This window comes from Falco cherrug, chromosome 17, assembly GCF_023634085.1.
Source record: "Falco cherrug isolate bFalChe1 chromosome 17, bFalChe1.pri, whole genome shotgun sequence".
Lineage (NCBI taxonomy): Eukaryota > Metazoa > Chordata > Aves > Falconiformes > Falconidae > Falco > Falco cherrug.
This window is the reverse complement of record NC_073713.1, coordinates 1,923,727-1,943,785: the sequence shown is the minus strand read 5'-3', so window position 1 is coordinate 1,943,785 and position 20,059 is coordinate 1,923,727. Positions and strand designations below refer to the sequence as shown.

The 20,059-nt window shown below is 47.9% G+C and overlaps 1 protein-coding gene across 3 annotated transcripts in view; it reads right to left on the bottom strand.

Moving 5' to 3' along the window:
• Window positions 1-20,059, bottom strand: part of DIXDC1 (DIX domain containing 1) — a 37,808-nt gene that overhangs the window by 3,182 nt on the left and 14,567 nt on the right. Inside the window, exons 4-18 of one of the 3 annotated variants that reach the window (XM_027806794.2) lie at window positions 18,677-18,926; window positions 17,348-17,455; window positions 11,442-11,554; window positions 9,747-9,895; window positions 6,524-6,613; window positions 6,364-6,417; window positions 5,378-5,428; window positions 4,226-4,330; window positions 3,642-3,695; window positions 2,995-3,087; window positions 2,828-2,899; window positions 2,047-2,133; window positions 1,717-1,878; window positions 1,525-1,591; window positions 9-749 (exon numbers count right to left, since the gene is read on the bottom strand). In XM_027806794.2, coding sequence (XP_027662595.2) covers window positions 670-749; window positions 1,525-1,591; window positions 1,717-1,878; window positions 2,047-2,133; window positions 2,828-2,899; window positions 2,995-3,087; window positions 3,642-3,695; window positions 4,226-4,330; window positions 5,378-5,428; window positions 6,364-6,417; window positions 6,524-6,613; window positions 9,747-9,895; window positions 11,442-11,554; window positions 17,348-17,455; window positions 18,677-18,926 — 1,535 coding nt within the window. In that variant the 3' untranslated portion in view covers window positions 9-669. Of the gene's footprint in view, window positions 1-8; window positions 750-1,524; window positions 1,592-1,716; window positions 1,879-2,046; window positions 2,134-2,827; window positions 2,900-2,994; window positions 3,088-3,641; window positions 3,696-4,225; window positions 4,331-5,377; window positions 5,429-6,363; window positions 6,418-6,523; window positions 6,614-9,746; window positions 9,896-11,441; window positions 11,555-13,900; window positions 17,327-17,347; window positions 17,456-18,676; window positions 18,927-20,059 lie in introns of those variants that run through there. The other 2 variants (XM_005440200.3, XM_005440201.3) reach the window with 2 other exon arrangements.

Below are 20,059 nucleotides of genomic sequence, written 5' to 3'. Positions count from 1 at the left end.
CTGCAAAGACAAGCGCACGATCACTGGGGAACAACCCTTCTGCCACGACAGGTGGTCTCAGCAAACCTGCCATCACAGCCAGAGAATGTGGTGATGGGGACGGATCCTTAGGAGGGTGGCAAATCACCCCTGCTGGGAAGGGCCAGGTATTCCCCTGCTTCCTGGAAAACTTTGCGTTTTAAGGTAGGGCCACCACCTGACTGTGGCGTTAGCATGGAAGCAGGATTTCTGTCCCATCCACAGAGGGGCTTGCTGCCACCCTCTGCTCCACAGACACTCTACGCACCACCTCAGCAGCGGGAGGAAAACCTTGCTGGAGGAGCCCATGACTAACTAGCCCAGCAACGTTACCACTCGCCTTCACTTGCAGATGGGTAGAGCAGGATGAAGTGGCTGATCACCATCAAGGCAAAAGGTTATCTGTCTCCTCCCCATCTTCCCATTCTAGTTGGCCAGGATGGGTGTTTGTGCGTGGATTTTTCTTTGCTCATTTGTGTTTCTCTCTCTCTGGCTATTGCTTTGTTTCCCGCTTCCCTGCAATGTGCTGTGCCAAAAGCTGAAGCAGAGGAAGGTTCACACTGAGTGACTCTACAGTTTTAATATTCCTAGCATGCAGAAAACACTATGGACACCCACTCAAAGGCTTTCGAATTTAACAAGTCTTTGGAGCTACCTCTTAGAGCTCTTTACACACCTACGCTTGTGGCTGCACAATTCAATTTTCCTGCTGCAGTGGAGGGGGATGGAGTCTGCGAAAAGGGAGAGGTACAGTTTACACGCAAGGAACACATGACTGTGGCTGCTCTAAAAACTGCAGTTTACAGGGGAGGAGGGAGAACCCAGCAAATCCTCCCCACAACCCACTCCAGGCTTCCGAGTTCTTCTCCTCCCTTCCTCCACACCTTGTACCTCCAGGCTGCCCTGCTGCTGGACACTACCATGCCGCTGAGGTGGGGGCCTCTGTCTTCCCCCACTGCCTACAGCCCCCTACAACCTCACAGACTTTCTAGGTGACGTTTACAACCAACACTGGGGAAAAAACCAGCCTTTGTGATGAAAAGCAAACGTGGAGCTGCTGCAGCTGGAGCCGGGCCGTGCTGTTATGCATATATATGAAAGGAGCTAGACACTGAGGGGGGAACAAGGAAGAAAGCAACTGTTCAGTTGTTGGTGTCCACCAGATGGTGCAAAGCAGCAGGAAAGCTGAAATAACCTCACATTTCCCACTCCTCCCAGGGGTAATTGTTTGTCACAGTTATTTATACTGCAGTACTACCCAAGTGGCCCAGACAGACTCCCGCTGTGATGATGCTTTACAAGCAAGCAGCCATGGATTGCCTCTGCCCCCTTTCCCTTGCAGTGAAGTCTAATCTGCCCGGCAAACGGCTAAAGGGAGGAGAGAGAGCTCTGGTAAAGGGAGTAAGAAGCTGGAGGTGGCAGATTCCCAAGGTGGTGCTACGCCCTGGCCGAGAAACCCCTGCAATGAATTTGGTAGTGGGAGGGCAGGAGTTGAAAGGCACTTACTGGATTTGGGAGGCCAGGAGTCTCTACACTCGTTTGTTGCTCTGCTTGCCGGTGATTTCCCCCGTACCTAGGGTGCAAAGCCAAAAGAGTGAGCACAGTGTCACTGCCCAGTTGGAGCTCTCATGGCTGCTTAGCCATGGGTTGTGTGTGAGGGGCAGAAGTTAAGAGCTAAGTGCCCTAGGAAGCCTTTACCCTTCTCTCTTGCCTCTTCTGTGTTTCCATGCGGTACAGCCGTTCCATCAGGCTGGAGATGCCCTGCTCCAGGCTGTCAATGGTGTGGTGCTGTGGGTCATGGCCACTGAAACTGTTCCTGAGGCTGCGAAGGGCATCACGAACCAGCTGCAAGTCATTTGTCTGCCCAAGAGACCACGAGTCAGTCAGGCTAACTCCAGGCAGCTTTTTTCCCATCTGAAGCCACAAGTCTTCGAAAGGGGGATTATCTTTTAAAAAGATAATAGCTTCCAGAATATCTGGAGTCCCCATCTGCACCTGGCTGGGAAAATATCTCTTAGGTGCACTTACCCCTCGGTGGGCTGTGGGAGCAGCTCCTTTTGCTGCTGTCTGGAGGAAGCCGTTGCTCTGAGCGCTGTGACCGCTGTAAGCCATCACCTGTTCAGGGAAGATGCACGTGCCACTAGGGATGTGTTAGGACCTCCCCAAAGATCCCAGTCTGTCCACTTCAGAATCACGAGAGGGCATGTAAAACCTTCCACATCAGTGATGTAACTCCCACCTTCTACCAGGTAAATAACACTCACTAAGGAGTGTGCAGGCAGTCCTCGAGGTCAGAGCACAAACATGATTCCTCACATGCAGGGGGAGAAAGAGGGGCTTTGCTGCTACACCCCAGAGGGCCCTGCAAGCCCTAGTGAGCACAACCAGCGTTCAGAGCAGCACTGTGCAGAGACAGGCAGCGAGGCTGGTGCTCCTTCCACCAGGACAGTTCCAAGTGCTCAGTACCAGGGTCAACAGGAAAAGGAGGAGGTAAGAACGCTAAGCCCTGGTCTAACCATTAGCCAGGGTCACAGCTGAAGCTTGGAAGCCAGAGACCCTTGGCTTCTCTCACTCCTGTGCTCCCCTCACCGTTCCATCCCTTAGGATTCTGATACAAGAGGCTAAGCCAGAGTGCTCACTGCTGGGTGCTGTGTGGGGTCTGGCTGCCTTGGTTAGGGCACCGACAGCGGGAGTGCACAGCCGGGCCGCTCTGGGACGAAGCGGATGATTTCTGGAGATGGGCAGCTAGAGGGTGCTGGACAGAAACATTGCTCCAACAGTCTGATGTGTAAACCAAGGCTTCCCATACCTCTTCAGCTTCTCTCTTCATGCAGTGAGCTAGCAGGGCCTCTTTGTGCTCCAGCTCCCGCTCCAAATCCACCTGTGAGGGGGGACGAGTAGAAGTCTCAGCACAAACTGAGCCACCAAGGTGAGCGCAGGCTCTCAGGGCACCAGCGCAGCCCACCAGCTCCATACCTGTTGGTAGCTGGCCTCAGAAAGCTGCCTAAGCATTTCATCCAGTTTGGTCTGATGCTGCTGTAAATGCCGGTCCTTCTGGCACAGTTCTTTCTGCAACACAGTAATCACAGAGAATCAACACAACAGCGAGCAAGGCTCACAATCATCTTCCCACGGCAGGGAAGGTTACGTCATCTGCCAGCACCACGTTCCTCTACAGGCTGACTTACACAATGTGTGTACTTCTAGCTAGATGTTAGAACTGAGCGTCAAAGTTTTGGTTTTTTTTTTTTAAACAGGTTGGTCAGGTGGTTGTTGCCTGGAGCCCCCTTGCCCAGCAAATATCCACTACTGAGGCCAGACCACCACCCCAGAGAAAACAGAATCCTGAGGGATCAGTGGACAATCAGGTGACCCAACCTCACCTGGTAGGCTTCTCCGCAAGTGTTAGATACTCAGCAAGCCACCACATAAACCCCATGACAATAAAAGGTCTACTATAAAAAGCTGTGGGCAGAACTCAAAGAACATCTGACCCCTCCCATCTTGTTACAAACATCCCAGAGGTGACTGAGTGCCAGGGAGACAGCAGTCACATTCGCCAAACTGAAGAACCACCAGATGCTGCCCCCAGCAAAGCCTCCAGAGAAGAGAGGCTCCATTACTTTGTACTCTGCCAGTAGCCGGTTTCTCTCCTCAACCTTCCTCTGAAGATCAACCTGCAGAAATAACACAGATGTGAGGGAGGTATTCCTAGAGAATCAGTGACAACCTCTTTGCCCCTCATGCTAAAGGGTGACCTGAGACCAAATATCGGCAGAGTTCAAGGGAGCTGGTGTTCAAGGATGTCAGCCTTTTGGACAGGACGGTTCCTTCCTTGCCCTTCTCTCTTCAGAGACGCTGCATGGCCGCTCCACCTGTCAGAGTGCCACTTGCTGACCCAGGGAGCGCAAAGAAGAAGGAAGAACACAACTGTGCTGAAAACATCATGGGAAGCCGCTCCCTGTTTCAGCTGAAGGTCTTGGAGGACAGGAAGCGGGAGCGAAGAACAGGAAACTCCAGCGAGTCTCACAGCTGCTAGTAGCCTGTGTGCAGTTTTCACTACGCAGAGACCTTCACTAGGAGTTCACTATCCCATGACCTCAAGAACTATGCTGTAACCAGCAACCCCACCCTGTGGCTGCTGGAGCCCTCTGGGCCACCAACCTCCTTCCAAAATAATCTAACCTTCAGCAGCACAATGACTCACGTTCTGGTTGTGCAGCTCCTCCTTGTCCATGTTTGCTCTCAGCAGCTCCTGCTTTAGCTGAAGAACTGAAGCATCCTGCTGAACCAGCCTTTGCTGTAAAGCATCCTAGGAAAATATGTTATCTGTAGCAAGGTGCAAGACAGAGGCAGAGACCCTCCCCTGGGAAGCGAGTGACCCAGACCAGTAGCCATAAGACAGTGGGGCCACTCACAGGGCTGAAGGGTTGCCAAGGGCCCAAGAGAGCAGGAGGTATGTAGACATCTGCCCCACGGGCTCTCAGCTCTTCTGCCTTTCTCTTACCCAAGAGAGATTTCCCTGCCAACATCTTAGCCACCTGGGACGAAGGGATTTCTGTGCTTCTACCTGAACTTCCTGCTCCAGAAGCAGCCCAACAACTTGCCTGAAAACAGCAGTGTCTTTGGGGGGTCGCTTCGGTGGCTGACAGCTAGTGTCTGCAGCATCCAGAGGGCAGAAAGAGGCCAGCGTCAGCCAAGGACACAAGGAAACTTAAGCTCTCAGTGTGACCTAATTGTGCAACGAAATCCTCTCTGAAGAGGCCGAAGTCAGGACTAATTCTGCACCTTTCAGTCAGTGTTACGCAGAAACCGAGGGCTCCACCTTGGCCAGCTACTGCTGTTTGCTTCCTTCACTGGAGCCTGACAGGCAGCTCTAAAAATACGTTCTGCTCAGGAGTAGATGATTAGTGTTCAGAACTCCAGAGGGAGAAACTGAGCCAACAGGAGCCAAAGTTGTGAAAAATGCTGCAGCTGAAGGGGACAAGGATACCCCCGTGCTCCTTCCTCTGCTGCCAAGATTGAGTTCACTGGGGCAATCCTACTGCGCGCACCTCAAGGAGGGGAGGGAAGAGCCATGAGAACCAAGCGGGCATCCTATGCCTCATATTTTGTTTAGGAGAAACAGACACAAGTGGGGACATCTGGCCACAATCCTACAGACAGAAACAGAACCTGGGAGACCTCACTCCTTGTGCCTGCCTTAACTGCAGCCAGTCCCCAGACCCAGACCACAGGAACACCCACCTCCGAGTCCCCTAATACAACTGCCTCCACAACACGAGATTCCTCCGAGGTGTACGGCTGCTGCTGACTAAAGCTTTACTATTTATATGTGATGAAGTGCCCCTGTACTCACCTTTATTCCCTGTAGGTTTCGAGCTTCTTGTTTGTATTTCAATAGCTCCTTCTGTAAATGCAACAGTTTGATTAAACAGCATCTTGTCACCCTTTCAGAATCAGCCCAAGCCCCCAGGCACCTGCTTCAGAAGAAAGCACATCCCGCTTTTTCCCCAATGATCAAAGAGCACGTCAGGCCCTGAGCCATTTTAATGAGTTACAAACATGACAGGACAGTTGAGCAGCTCCCTAAGCCCCTTCTGTTAAAGCCATAAGAGAAAAAGATTGCCTGCTCCCCCAAATCTGTCCTTCAGGGCAATGTCAAATACTTCTCTCCCAGCATCAGAACTGGTCCCGGAGCCAGCATCAGCAGAAAGCTGAACTAAGGCAGGCATGACAGGGCAGGTTCTTCTTAGCTGCATTTATTTCCTACTTGAAAGCTTGTTTTCAGACATGGCTAGAAACTTAACAGCTGTCCTGGATAAAGTTTTGAGAAGCTAGTAAACCTGGATCTCTCCAGCACACAGGAAGAATCGATTTCAGGGCTTATTTGAATTCCAGTAGCACTTAAGATATTTCTTTTACCAGCAACTGACTTTACCAGTATTGGCTTGAGGCAAAGTGGGGAGGCAGCATATATTTTTCTGGTACTATCCCACAAACTCTTATTAACTGCCAATATGGATACAATAAACACTTTCCAGCCAAGTGCTCTCCAGGTCAATGAATTCTGGTCTCAGGGAAGTAGATAACCATACTCCTGCAGGGACGGAGATCCCAAACAGCAGAGTATGGGAACACAGCTGGAGCCCTAACACAGCATAACCCCATGTCTTCAGTTGTGCTGTCCACCTCCCCACCCCATCCGTATCTGTACCTGTCCCCATCCCCATCTCCACCCCCTCCACCCCCCCCCCCCCAAAAAAAAAAATTAAACTACAGCAGAGTCTGCAAAGATCTCTTGACCCAAACCCTCTCTTTCCCCTTCATCTGTGCCCCTCTAACCTTTAGGTCTTGATTTTCTTCCACACTCTGGTCCAGGCGACTTCGGATTATGATCTGAGCATAAAATACCATGGTTATTATTGTGCAAGACACCTGCTTGTGGCAGAACACTGCAAAGGGCAGCTTGATCAGAGGAGTGTAGGTACAGCAATGTGCTCACCAGCTGTTCCTCAGGGCAGGCTCCACGTTCACAAAGTTCAAAGGACCCTTCCTGCTCATCCTCAGGCAAAGACCCATTGAGCAATAAAGCCTGGGAAGATGAAGGAAAAAAAATAATCTCTTCTTCAGGGGTTTTGAAGGAAAATAGGCTAGCTGCAGCCCTGGCTAACAGTCTCTAAAGTTTCATTTTCCATTTCTGCTGACTTATCCCCCTCAAAAACACGTGGAATTTTTCAGGAATAAACAGGAAGATTTATCTCCTGAAAAAGCTCTCCCAGAGATTATCTGTCAGCCAATATTCTTCCCTGCAGAAAGACACCAAACAAGGACAACTCCTCAGATTTTCAGGGACTGAAGTCTGTCCCAGGCTTCAGTCCAAGGGTAGCCCTCATTGCAGTGACAGGTTTGAAGTCTAAAGCAGAGACTGAACCTGGTTTATGTTGCAAGGCTTCTCTCCTGGAGGGAGACCGAAGTGTCCCCTGCTGAAAGAAGCTGTTCTCCAAACAACATGTCTACGAACGACTTTAAAACCAGGATGTTCAGGGAAGCCTAACTCTGTTCTGCACGCAACAAGACTGAGACACACTTCAAACTGTTGGCCAAGGGAGGGAAGAGCCCTCACCCACAGAGTGAAAATCTTAAGCTATGCCCTGTGCTTTAGGAAGGCTACTAGAACATTAACTCCTTCAGCAGCTCCAAGGTAGCCCAGATGTCTGCAGGAAGATGCCAGAATCCCCACAGTAGACTGAATCCAGCCCGAAGGAGGGAAGAGTGCTCGCTGTAGGATGTGTGGCTAGCAGGGCTCGGCCAGATCTCCACCAGGACATACCACAGCGGTTTGCTCCAGCTGGTGGTTTTCACATTGACCTTTCTCTTCCAGGACTCGGGGCACTTGGTACGTGCCAGGATGTTGCATAAAACTGGACACACTGGGAAGAGTCATGCCTTTCAGTTAGCTTTTAGTTTATTTCTGTTCGAACTCCATGGCTAAAAATTAAATAACACCACATCTGCAGTAATACTCCAGTTCAGCCCCAAAAGACCTCAAGACCGACAGGTTGGGTTCTACCTGCTGAGAGAACCTTCCACCAAGGAACTGCAGCTGCTGATGAATAGCAAACAGCAATCTGTTTTCAGTTAAGGCAAAAACTCTTTGGAAAACTGTTTTCTGAGCGCATCCCAAAGTCCTCCCAGCTGGACACTCAAGCAGGAATCACACAGGAACATAAAAAGCTGCCATGGTTTTGGCATCTTATGGGGTATACGTACATTAGGCCTCTGATATTTCAATCAAACTCTCATGAACAGGAGGCTCTTAAATATTGAGCAAGAGGGGGAAAATCAATTAATCAAATCCAATTTCTTGGCTAGCAACATCAGCTGCCGCTTTCTATTCCCAGGGGATGAGGGGGAAGCAATGCCAGCTGCTCACCCTGGCTCCTGAATCATGGGGCCAGGGCTGGAGGAACAGGACATGCCAGTCTCTCCAGTGCCGCCTCTCCGGGCTCCCGCGGGCACATAATACAACCGATTTTACCAGTGAACCAAGCTTTGGGTGGTTTGGTTTTTTTCGTGTGTGGGTTTGTGGGTTTTTTTTGTGAGTCTTTTGTTTCCTGCCCATTATCCACAGGGAAAGTGCCCGCCCGCCCATACCCCACCCTCTGTCCGGCTGCCTATGCTTCTCACACAATCTCTGCTTTGTTTACTGGCACATAAATATTTACAATTCAAAGCCAGTATGGTTCCCAGCACAAACAGAAAGGAATATTCCTGAGAGAGTTCAGGGTCTTTACCATATGGATCAGGGGCTCTACTCCCCATGCAGAGTCAAACACATTGGGCTGAGGGTCATTTGGTCAGGGAGAGACTGGAACAGGGCAGCAAGGAAAAGGTCCCACCAACAAAAAATGTTGTGTAGAGAATGTGCCAAATATTATAGTTCAGCCTAGCTCACAGAAAGACTGATGCAAGCCTGTGTGACCCCTGATCAGCTCTGTGAATCCTGATTGATTTCCTGACATTCCTTGTCTCTCTGCATTACTTCCGATCACAAATCACAGAAACACTGCTCTGTTCTCTAAAGCTGCTAACGAAATCTGCAGGCTGCTAAGTGCCCTGGTGAAGGGGAGTCCCAGACCCAGCACGTGGGAAAACACTGCTGCATCTTTACCATTTTGCACAGTAACATACACGCTTTGCACAGTGACACCACATACAGGAGTTAGCACAGCATCACAGGACAGGGAACCAAGCCAAGGAACCCAGCTAGGATCTGGACTCCAACCAAAAGACAACACAGACATAATCTCCTTCTAAATCGCCTTCTAAACACGGACTTTGTTTTAGATTCTCTACAGTGGCTCCATTCTTCGGTGCATTCAGCGTGCCCTTTGCCCTCTCACAGTCCCCTTAAATTACTAGTAGTGAGTATCACTGATCTTCAGTTTTCATAGCAATATAATCTTCCTTGCTCTTTCCACACCCCTGTCTCTCCCTCCCTCCCTCCTAAGAGGCTCAAATCATGTCAACACCGAGTTTTGGAAAAAACTGAGCTAAGAAAAACAAAAGGTTGTGTCTGAATTGCACAGATCCTTTCCCTGAAACCTTGGTAAAAATACTGGGGCTGGGGAAGTTGCAGCCACCTTTCCTCCTTCCCTGGACTCTCTTGATTTAAACATGCTACCCTGGTGGGGGACAGGCATACCCTGACCCAAGCAGGACTGTGGCTGGATCCAGCTGTCTTCAAATTGCATCTGGGATGTTGGAAAAGGACAGTTTGGGCATTCTCCGTTCTGGAAAAGGTGACAAGCACCAAATCACAACTGCAGGAGCCAAGAGAGCCTAAACGTTGCCAGAAAGGAAGATGTCGGAGCACTTTGTTAGGAGCATTCTGCTGCTGGAGAAGGTCTTCACTGGCTGCAGTGAAGCCCAACACAGATCAGAAATACTTCCTCATTCCTGAGGAGCTCTCCTCTCAAGGGACTCAGCCCACAGGGTGAGACTCAGGGAGGAGCCACTGTCCATATTTAACAGAGGCGACTCAAGACACCAACTGACTTCTTGCACAATCACCCCAGGAGACCTCACTGGGCCAGGACTCTTGTTCAACCCTCCTGAGAGTTGCGGCCAGTGTCTCAGCTGCAAGATAACCCGTCTTCCAACTACAGTTGGTGGGAAAATATAAGCATGTGGAAGGGATGCTGGCTAAGAAGAAAATCTATTACCTGCAAACCTGAAATCATCTTCTTTGCTTCCTCCATCTCCTTTTCCAAATGGTCCTGTTGTTCCAAAAGCTGCTCCTCCCATGAGTTCTCCAAATATGACCCAGGGTTCCCTGCTTGCCACTCAGGTTGGAAATGAGGTTCTGTCTCTTCTGGAAGAGAGAGCAGCTGAATGTGGTCATGACAGACAGAGGAGTCAAAAAAAGACTTGCACCACACAGCAATTGCCTAGAGTCCACACTAGCTGTCATAACAAACCAGCACGTCTTCCAGCTGGTATCAAGGTAGCTGCCACAGGTGTGATGTCCTGTCTAATCTCAAGGATTTACGCAAAGGGAGCTTTCCTGCATACACATATATCAAAGATAAGCATCCTTCCCCTTTGTTAACTTTGCTGCATCTGATTCCTCAGTACTGAAGATTTCAAAGCGCATCACAGAGGACAATGCACTGCACCACATGTGGTAGAAAACACCTAAGGGCAGAAAAGCAACTGTGGGATGCAGTGAAGAGCATGTCTTTGTGTTGGGGAGTGCACCAGGGACCCACTGAAGGCAACATTAAACAGTGGTTGACTTGTCAGACAACATGGCTTTCTCAGGGTGAACAAAATATATAATTCTGAAAAAAAAAAAGACTCTTAACAGCAAGTTAATAGCCTTGCATGGTTCTTCTGATCCCCACAGCATAAACTGGATTGCTGCTTAACTGTCATCCACTGGCTGGTCCAGGAATGTAGATTTTATGGGGTTTTTTCTTCCCTAAGGAGGGACGAGGTTTGGTGAGGCATAATGATAGCAGTGCTTGTTAGGTGGTTGAGCAAAAGTGAAATTGGCCAACACAAGCTGCTGTGCATCTGTAGACATGGAGGTGCAATATCCTGCTGTATGGGCAGCAAGCAGATGCAGGACTGCTAGCAATTTAAGGAAGAGTCACAGCCTGCCAGCTACTCCAGCTGCTGAGAAAGTCTGTCAAATACTTTCCAAGGAGCACTGAAGCATAACTACACTGGCTGAGGCAGCAAAGCATTTCCCAGGAGAGCTTCTCTGTCATTTGCTCTTGGGAAGGATGCTAACCAGGAAGAGTTATTATTAGACTGCATTCCTGAGAAGGAAAAGAAACAAATTAAATCACTTCAGGAACTTATTTGAAAACCTGTCCTTCAATCTGCATGAAAATTTTAAGTGTAAACTGATCATATCACAGGGCACTTATGGTAATACCACAGCGTCTTCCCAATGCAAACACAACAATACTACAACTGTTCAACTCCTTGCAAAGAGCCACTCAACCTATGTACAGAGGTGCTGTAAACACACAAAGTCAATGGGCTTGACGAACTCACAAATGCATCATGGGCTTGATGAACTCACACAGACTCTTCCTTTAAGAGAATTTCAAATATTTTTTTTCAACATGGCCCAATGAGGCTGTGATGAAAGCATTCAGCCTGCAATGGAAATTATATACGACCCTTAATCCTTCTCCAGAGGGTCCAGGGTTTATTATTTCCCAAGCATTATTTTGCAAGCCTCACAGACATTGCAATATTGATTATTGTAGCATTAAAACTTCTGGGATTTAGTCAGTATCACATTTTCTTCATTCATTTCAGTCACTGGGGAACTTTTCAGCAAGTTTATGATCCAAACCAATCCCAACGAAAGCATGAGCTGTAAAGCATTATTTGCAAGTTACCTGTTTTAGTTTCTGTTTCTTCAGTGTGGATGATCACAAGCCTTTCCTTCTCTTCTGACGGGGCTACAGTGGATTCACTTTTCACACTGTGGATAGGACTGGGCGATGCAAGACTGCAGATGAGAGGAGAAAGTTACTTCTAGTGCTGATCAGCGCCATCCTCATCTCAGATAAAAGTGAATATGCAGTGAATATGCAGGCAGGCTTGTTGAAACTAAGAATTCTCTGCATACTGGAGAAGCCATGAACAAACCAAACCAGGCATGTAACTGTTCCATCCCTCTACATCAGTGTCATAGCAGGCTAACTGGTAAGTAGTACAGTGTGTATCTCTTAATTTCCCTAACAGAAATTGTTTGAAACTGCCACCACAGAATTCACAGATGGTCACACAGGGGTAAGACCACACTCTGCTGAAGGTCTGCTCAGAAACATTTTACCACGAGCCTTATGTTCATACTGCAAACTGAACAAAAAGCCACCCTGGCTTGCTTCCTCTCTTGCTCTGGCTTTCAGAAGCATCACTTCACTAACTTGAAATTCCAAGGGCAAAATATTTCTGAAAGTCAGATACCACTCATGTTCTTAGGTTAAAACTTCTTGAAAGTACCCACATATTTTCACTGGAGCCATCTCAGCTGACTGTGAGGTTCAAGTAATCTTTTTTCAGAAATTCTTCCTAAATGCATCACCCAGACAACATCAAAAGGTGGCTGAAGCTCACTGACCCATTCAATGTACCTCTAAAGTCGCAGGAACTAATCCTTGCAAATGTGAGCAGGAGTTAATTTTTCATTCTCTCCAACCCAGAAACAAAGGACAGAGAACAAAAAGAAAACAGTGTGGAAATAATATAATAGGTTCAGAAAAATAAGAGGCTTCAACAGCTCGCCTTCTGCATGTTCGTAGCACTGCTGCTCCATATTCCACAGCCCTCTCACAGAATCAGAAAAGCCTTGCAATAGAGATGGAAATGACTTGCTAGCAGCTCCCGTCTGGTCCACTCCCACAGCCAGTGCTGGCCTACTTCTCGTGTATATTACACATCAGCAGTCTAGGTTTCATAGTCCGGACTAAATGGACTTTCACCATATTTAAGGAAAAGATGAACGCAAATTACTGAGAGAATAAGCATCCTCTAATGGGGACCTCTAACAGCTACAGTACCTGTTCTTTCCTGCTCACACAGGGTGTGCATGAGTGTTGCAGGGGTCCAGCACACCTGGCTTTGCTGAAGGTAAATCCTTTTTAAAAGGAGGGCTAAATTCATGACAGCAATCCCCGACTAGGCACATTGTGTATACACCATTTGTAACCGGTGCCCTGCTTTTGCCTGTCACCAAAGGGGTGCACAACATAAAATTAAAATAATTGTTTGGGAGCCCAGAGAGTACTGTTGGGTTTGCATTATACAATAAGGGTCAGAGCAAAGGATGAGCTTTCAGACAGCACAGGTACAGGCAGAAAGCCCAGCTGATCTAACATGCCCAGTAACTCTGAGAGGGATTTGATGTCCTTCTAGGAACAGATCTCGATATTCCCCCTGCGTATTCCCAGCTGGTACTGGGATGTGCCATCATCCTGATAAGACCCCTGAGAAGTGCATTGCTGTTTCACATCCAGGCAAAAGATGAAAGAATGAGAGCTGTCCTAGAAAAACAATATTAGCAACTGCTGGGTGAGAAGGTGGAGAAACTGGGGGATAGGTGAGAGCAGGGAACTAGAAGGAAGAACGAGCAGGACAAAACCCAAGGGGATACAGAGCCTGTGAAAAAACATCCCCTCTTCCAAAATCTGCTCCTCTCAGCACTGGATCCCCAGCCAGAGCAAATACAAAGGATCCCAGCTGAGGCAGGGGGTGGGTTTAAGTGGTCACGACAGGTCTCCACAACACAGACTGTTTTACAGATAATTGCTTAGGCATTCTTATGTCCACAGTTCCCTTTCCAGACAGTTTCCCCTCTTTCAAAAGGCCAGTGGGTTCACACGACATCAGTGACCACCCCTCACACCATGCCAAACAGTGAAAGAGCTACTGAGGTGCAGTCAGATGAAGCAGTAGCACAGGTCAGGTTGCCTCATACATCATGCCATCAAGGTAATGCTGGAAACATTTCTACATTTTTTGCATCAGTCACCAAACCTGTTAAGAGTATGAAATAGCCACCGATGTAATTTGTTCTTTAAAGTACATAACAATTCACAATTAAAGCATGCAGAAATAAGTGCTAGAAAATTAAAGCCATTTAAGACAAATTTACGATGCAAACTGTTCCACTTTACTCCTTTTACCAGTGGGTTTCCTAACCCATACCCTTTCTCCACTGAGTCCCAGAGTTGCCGCTGCCTGCGGAGTCAAGGCTTTAGGGCAACAGCCCCAGTGATAAGTCTGAATTCTCATAATTTTAATAAACACCCCATCCCTGCTGTTTCAAATCACAATGGCAACAATTGCTCACCATTTGACCTGCTTCCCTCCCATGATCCCACTTTAACCTTTCGCCTCACAGAATCCGTTTCCCGGGGAGCCTCGGGATTCTGGCTACAGGCATGCCTTGTCCCTTCACATGCTCAGAATTCAGTGCAGAAAACGCCAGCTCCTGTCAAACTACTGGAGAAATATTTGCAAGCCAGACTGCTTCGCATTAGCGGGAAGATTCACAGCAGAAAAAAAACCAAAAAAAAACCTCAGGGTCTTTGCAAGAAACTGTCAGATGGCAGATCAGCAGCCCACACACACGTATTTGATTCCAGAGTCAGGGAATTCTGCAGCCTGGGTTTTGCTTTTGCTGGTTTTCCTCTCGGGTTATTTGTCTCTTGCTGCTGCATTTTGGTCAGCTGCACAGCCAGTTGTTTTCATCGCAAGGACTGCGATCTGGATTGCCAGTGGTGTTTCTCATCCCATTCTGCCCTCTTTAGACTCCAAGCACCTGCTGCAGATGCCAGCAAACAGCCAAGAGAAGGTGCTCCTGCAAGTAGTAGGTTCCCTGCTCTTCCAGGCTTGGATGTGGTCTCAGAAGACGGCATGCAGCACTTCCCAGCCCCACGCACGGCTTCCTCTTCCCTGCTATCTCCAGCTCCTGCTCCCTCCTGCTGTCACACAGGCTGTGCAAGGCAGAGCCTTTTCTCAGAGATGCCTGGCTCAGAGTGGGGGAGGGAAGGCTGGTGGAAGGGGAGGGGAAAGGGAGATGGATGGGTGAGGGGCTCAGTGGCCTGGGAATCCATCTGATTTTGGCAAATTTTCCATGAATCATTTCAATTGCCTTTGCTTTTGTCTCTGGGAATTCTGTTATTCAGGCTGTGAGCTCTTTTACTGAAGAGTTAATGCAGAAACGAGCTGATGCTAGGCAGGGAATGCTGCCCTGGGACAGACAAGACAACAGCACAATTAGATGGAGGGGGGTGGCTGCAGCTAATAACCACATCTATCACTAATAAAGAAAAAAAAAAAAAAAGTGGCTTGTTTCTCCCAGCCAGTTCTCATAACTAAGCTAGAACATTTCTCTCTGGAAGGAAAGAGAAACAAGCATCTTGTTTTCATCATGAAGCCCGGCATCAGCAGAAGACATCCCCAGGAGCTGGAGGTCAGATTGCTCCCAATTTCTTTGGGTAGATCGCTGATCACTTATGTAAAGATTCTCACCATATTATGTCCTGTCAACAGCAGTATCACCATTACCATATGGTAAGAGATCTCATGACTTCATGGGAAACACAAAAAAACACAAGAGAAAGTGATTTAAGATGTGCAGAGAAATTTTCATTTACCACCAGAATGCAGCCACATATGAGCGAACAGCAGTTGTCTGACAATCCGTTAGAGGGTAGAAGAGCACACATAAAATACTACAGCGACCTTAAACTGAGGAACGAGTGGAGGGAACAGCATGTCTCACTTGCTGTCCTACTGAGACCACGGTTCAAGAGTTAACACCAAAGTCCTGTGACGTTAGCCATGAAATCCAGTTGCCAAGACCAGAATTTTTACATCTCCCCCGGAATGACAGCTTCAAAAGTACACTCTGCTGACATCATGTGGAGGCAGTGGTCCAATACTGGCTCGCATGGAGTTCCCACACTCTTCCAAATGTGTATGCTTGTATTTATAAACACCACCTCACTATGATACACAGCAAATGCTGGGAATAAGTATAAACTATCGTATTTTTTTCCCCCTCTGTTGGGCCAAGCAACGCTAATTCTTAGGTACACGGAGGTGTCTCTGTGCTATGGAGTACCAAAAGTGGCCTGAGAAATCCTGGAGACATCCCCACCTGCTGAGAAACTGCCAGTGGCAATCTGTCCTAGGAAAATGAACCTCCTCACTCCTGCACAGATTGTGGGGATGGATGGATGGACATGACACGGGGAAGGAGGGCAGCTGAGGCACTCTCAGGGAGCAGCCCAGGCAGGACAAGGAAACAACAAAGCAGAGCTGGGACTTCCAGTGAGGACAGGGAATTGTGAGTCAGAGCTGCAGCTCTGCCCTCTTAATCTGTTCCAGAGGATATTAAATGGAGCAAGGCATCGTATCCAGAGGGAGATCTAGTATGTTCAGTTAACAGTCCTTTGTCTTCAAGCTAGTTTCACACTCTCTAGGGAAAAAGGGAAATGCTGTCCTTACTGTGAAGCTATCCACCCTGGAACAGCTCCCTGTAGTACAGTTTTTCTTAAAAAGCCCCTTCAGCTACATTGTCTCTCCTACACGTATGAAAACAAACCACACAGCCACGTGTCTTCCCTCTCCCGTCCACTGCTCAGGCAAACTGGGGTGAGAGTTTTGACTTCTGCCCCAAAGCAAAAGGTAGTAAGAAAAGTTTGTAAGGTGCCAGCCTGATGCGTTGTAAGTGGCACACGTGACTCAGGTTCACAGCTGCAAGCTGCGGCACCTCCTGAAAACATTACGTGCTGCCATTCTAACCGATCCCGTTTCTGCAGGTCCCACTTCCTTAGGAAGCCTCCAGTTGCACCAGTTTGACCTTGCTTAACTTGCGCAGTCAAGAACCCCAGTCAAGGCTGTGGGCTGTAGCAGAGAGCACGTACTCCTCAGGATCCAAGCCCTGCTGCAAAGGGGAAAGTCACCTCCAACAGAAACCGCACTGAACTCTGACTTCCAGGCTTCACAGCAGGACGCAGGAGACTTTTCAGTAAAACAATTAAATGCTGCAATTTAGATTGAAGGTGAAAGTCTGGGGGATGGAAGGGTAAATTAGATAACTGTAAATCTAGAGATAGTTAAAGGTGATGGATGAGGGCACAACAGCAATGAAGACACAGCGGCAGATCCCCCCCAGGACCAGCGTAAGGTCTGGTGTGTTCCTGTAACCGCTGTTCAAATGCACATGCCCCCTCACCTCCATCTCTCTGCAGGGAATGAGGTTTGTTGGTTTAAGTTCCTTTCCTCCACACCTTTTCCATCAGCTCTGGAATGTCCATCCCTTGCACCCTAGCTACTCTGTCTGTGAAGATTCCTTCGCAGACATTCCTTTCTGTGAAACAGGCCACAAATTCCATTTCAGCATCCCTCAAGTCAGCACTCTCTCAAAAGGCTCCACCTGTACATTCAGGTTCCCTGTCAAATCTTTGGCTGTGTCTTTCCTCATCCTATCCCCCTGGTCTCACTGAGGGACACCCCAGAGATTTAGATGACTGTAACTCAGAAGCTCCTAGCTCTTATCTGTGCAATCACATCATAAATTAGATCGATTTGTATCTGTGGGAGAAACGGCAGTAAACCACTGCTTCATGCTGGTTCCTGAGGCTTCGTTCTCCAGATCAGGCAGGAGACTATACACTGGGAATCCTCTTTTCTATCAGAGCTAACCAGATCACAGTGATAAGACAGGGCACGGGAATGTCAGGCAAAGGACCATGAGAGGACACATCTTGGCAATGAAATTCCTTACCTGGAAGAGTGGGACTCCAGTGGCATGTTCTGCTGCCCTTCATACTGCTGCACCAGTGCCCGGACACTCCAGTAGGGGTTTTCAATCTCCTCATCCATGCTGCTATTTCTGGAGATAATAATCTTAGAATGAGGGAAGCCTCACCTGATAGAAGCAGAAATTGTTCTTGTCTCCAAAAGGGAGGGTAGGAAAGCTAATGAAAGGAAGGTAAGAAGAGGGAACAGCTAGAAAGCTGCCAATTAAGAGAATTCTCCTATCAGGGAGCTCCATCCCAGCTTCTTGGTGTGACCGTAACACAGGCAAACAGCCCCCCCTTGTAAACTCATCCCTAATTCTGTGATTAGAAAACTACAAAAGCTCTGGGAAAGCAAGGAAAAGAACGGAATTTGCAAATAGCACAAGGGCTGGATTTTCTGAAGAACTCCTGGCCCAAGGCCTTTGCAAGAGAAACCTTTAACATTTACTTTTTCAGCAAAATACACCTTTTCAACCTCATTTCCAAATTGCTTTATGGGTATTCCCTTGAGCCAATATAATATGGGCAAATGACCTTCAGCTGTGTAAATTAAACCCTCAATAGACCACCATCTGGCTTCCATTTAAATGTCATTACTATTATTATTATAATCCACATAGCACCTTTTGCAAGTGTTAAATGTGCTTTTCAGAATGACATGCCCCTTCTGCACACGGATCATCTCCCTTCATTATCACCAGAACTCCTCCGCTTACAGGGTAGGCTGCATCAGCCGGTTAACGGCACACAACGCTGCACCTGCCTCTACGGCAGCAGGCACAGCGCTGGGGTGAACGGCACCGTACAAGTCCGTTTTGCCTTCCTCAACATCCCCAGCACCTCAGTTCGGAAAGTTACCGCTCCCGGATCTATAACCAGTACCTGCAGTTAAGACCTTACTTCTGTTTTGCTTGAAATGAGAATGTCTCCAAGTAGACAGCACCATGAAAGGGCACTGTGCGGAGCATGAAATGGGGAAAATAGGGCAGCAGAGTTCCCTCTGGCTTGGCCGTAACGAACTGTTCTTTTCCAGTGACATAACACAGACCCAGCAGTTATTTTGCTGAAAAACTTGAGAAAAAAAAAGCCTGCAGTCTTCATCACGAGGCAGCTAGGCTAGGTCAGTACTCCCCTTTGTTAGGCCACTATCGATTTAGGTTTTGGTGAGAGAGTAGCAGTTTGTCTCTGTTTGCACAACAGAAGAGCTACCTTACGCCAGGAATTGTCAGGATAAAGTGGCACCTATTTTAAAAAGAAACTGCGTCCATCTGCTAACATAACCCGACCTCACATAATCAGGGAAAACTCATTACCTCTGTCTGTGCCGGAAAACATCCCGGCCGGATTGCAAGACATCTTGACGAACATCTGCCAGAGCAGCCACCGCCCCTTGGGCCACAGCAGCGGCTGAGCGAGGCCTGTGGCTGGCGGAGGATGCTGAGAGGCTCTTCCCCACCGTGCCAGCAGGGCTGTGGTTCATCCCTCTCCCGGAGCCTGGTTTGAAGTGAGCAGCTAAGGCCAGGATCAACCTCATGATAGATTTCAAGTTCCCATCAACAATATCTGCAAAATGCAAATAAAGCCAAGGACAATGCCATTACCATGAAGTCCCACCACAGCTGTATCTCACCAACAAGCATGAAAATAATTAAACCCAACAGGACCACGCCAGTAAGTGAGGACCATGTAAAAAGGACTGCATTGCAGCACTGGTGCTTAGCTCTGCTCGTTTTGTACAAAGCAACAAACTGACTGATCACAAATTTTGATGCTCCAAACAGACCTGAGCCTTCCCTTTAAGGCCATTTCCAGCTAACAATCCAGCAGGATACGTGACAGCACATGATAATTACTGAACACTCACTGGGAAAGTACAGCAGTCACTGAAGACTAACACTGTACCCAGCAGTCCTTTAATTAGCGCATGGAATTTGCTGCCTTTTTTTTTTTTTTTTAAATGCTAAAGACCAGAGAACAGCAATGCATTTCTTTAGCAATAGCATCCTGTGCCATCAACTGTTTGTAGCACCTTGCAAAAGTTAGCTAGTCCGTTTTAACATCACACCAGCATACAAACTAGCTCACACACGCTGATCTCAAGTTCACTGCAAAGATCAGCCATTCTTTCAGACTACAATTTCTCAAAACAATTTATTCAGCTGAGATACTCAAAGTCCATTAAAATAATAGGAATGGAGTTTCCAAATATATCAGAAGCAGCCTAAAAAAAAAAAAGTGCTGGAGGCATGAAGGCTGGTTATTACTTGCTTTAGTATCTGAAAAATTAGAAATAGCCAAAGTAAGTCACAGTGACTGTTGCCTCCGCTTTATTCATGGGGAACATGAAGCCAGAAGTTTGTGTGAATCATTTCAAGTCCTAGAATGAGTCAATGTCAGAACTATGAGTGGAGCTCTGGAGCATGTGTCCCAGAGTCTTGTGCCTGTAGCCTATGACCACATGACATGGTTTCAGCGCATATCCAGGTTGATACCTTTGCTTAGGTAAGACTTTTACCAGTAGTGGTACCATTTCTATAGTCATGCGCTCATCAGACAACTTGCAATACTACCGAAAAACAGTACAGCCTCCGATCTGCCAGTAGCAGTACTGTGGGAACAGTCCTCATTACTCTATATTTAAATTCTAAGCCTCTCACCAAGGCCTATAAACCAGCAGCTTGTACTCTTCTGCTAAC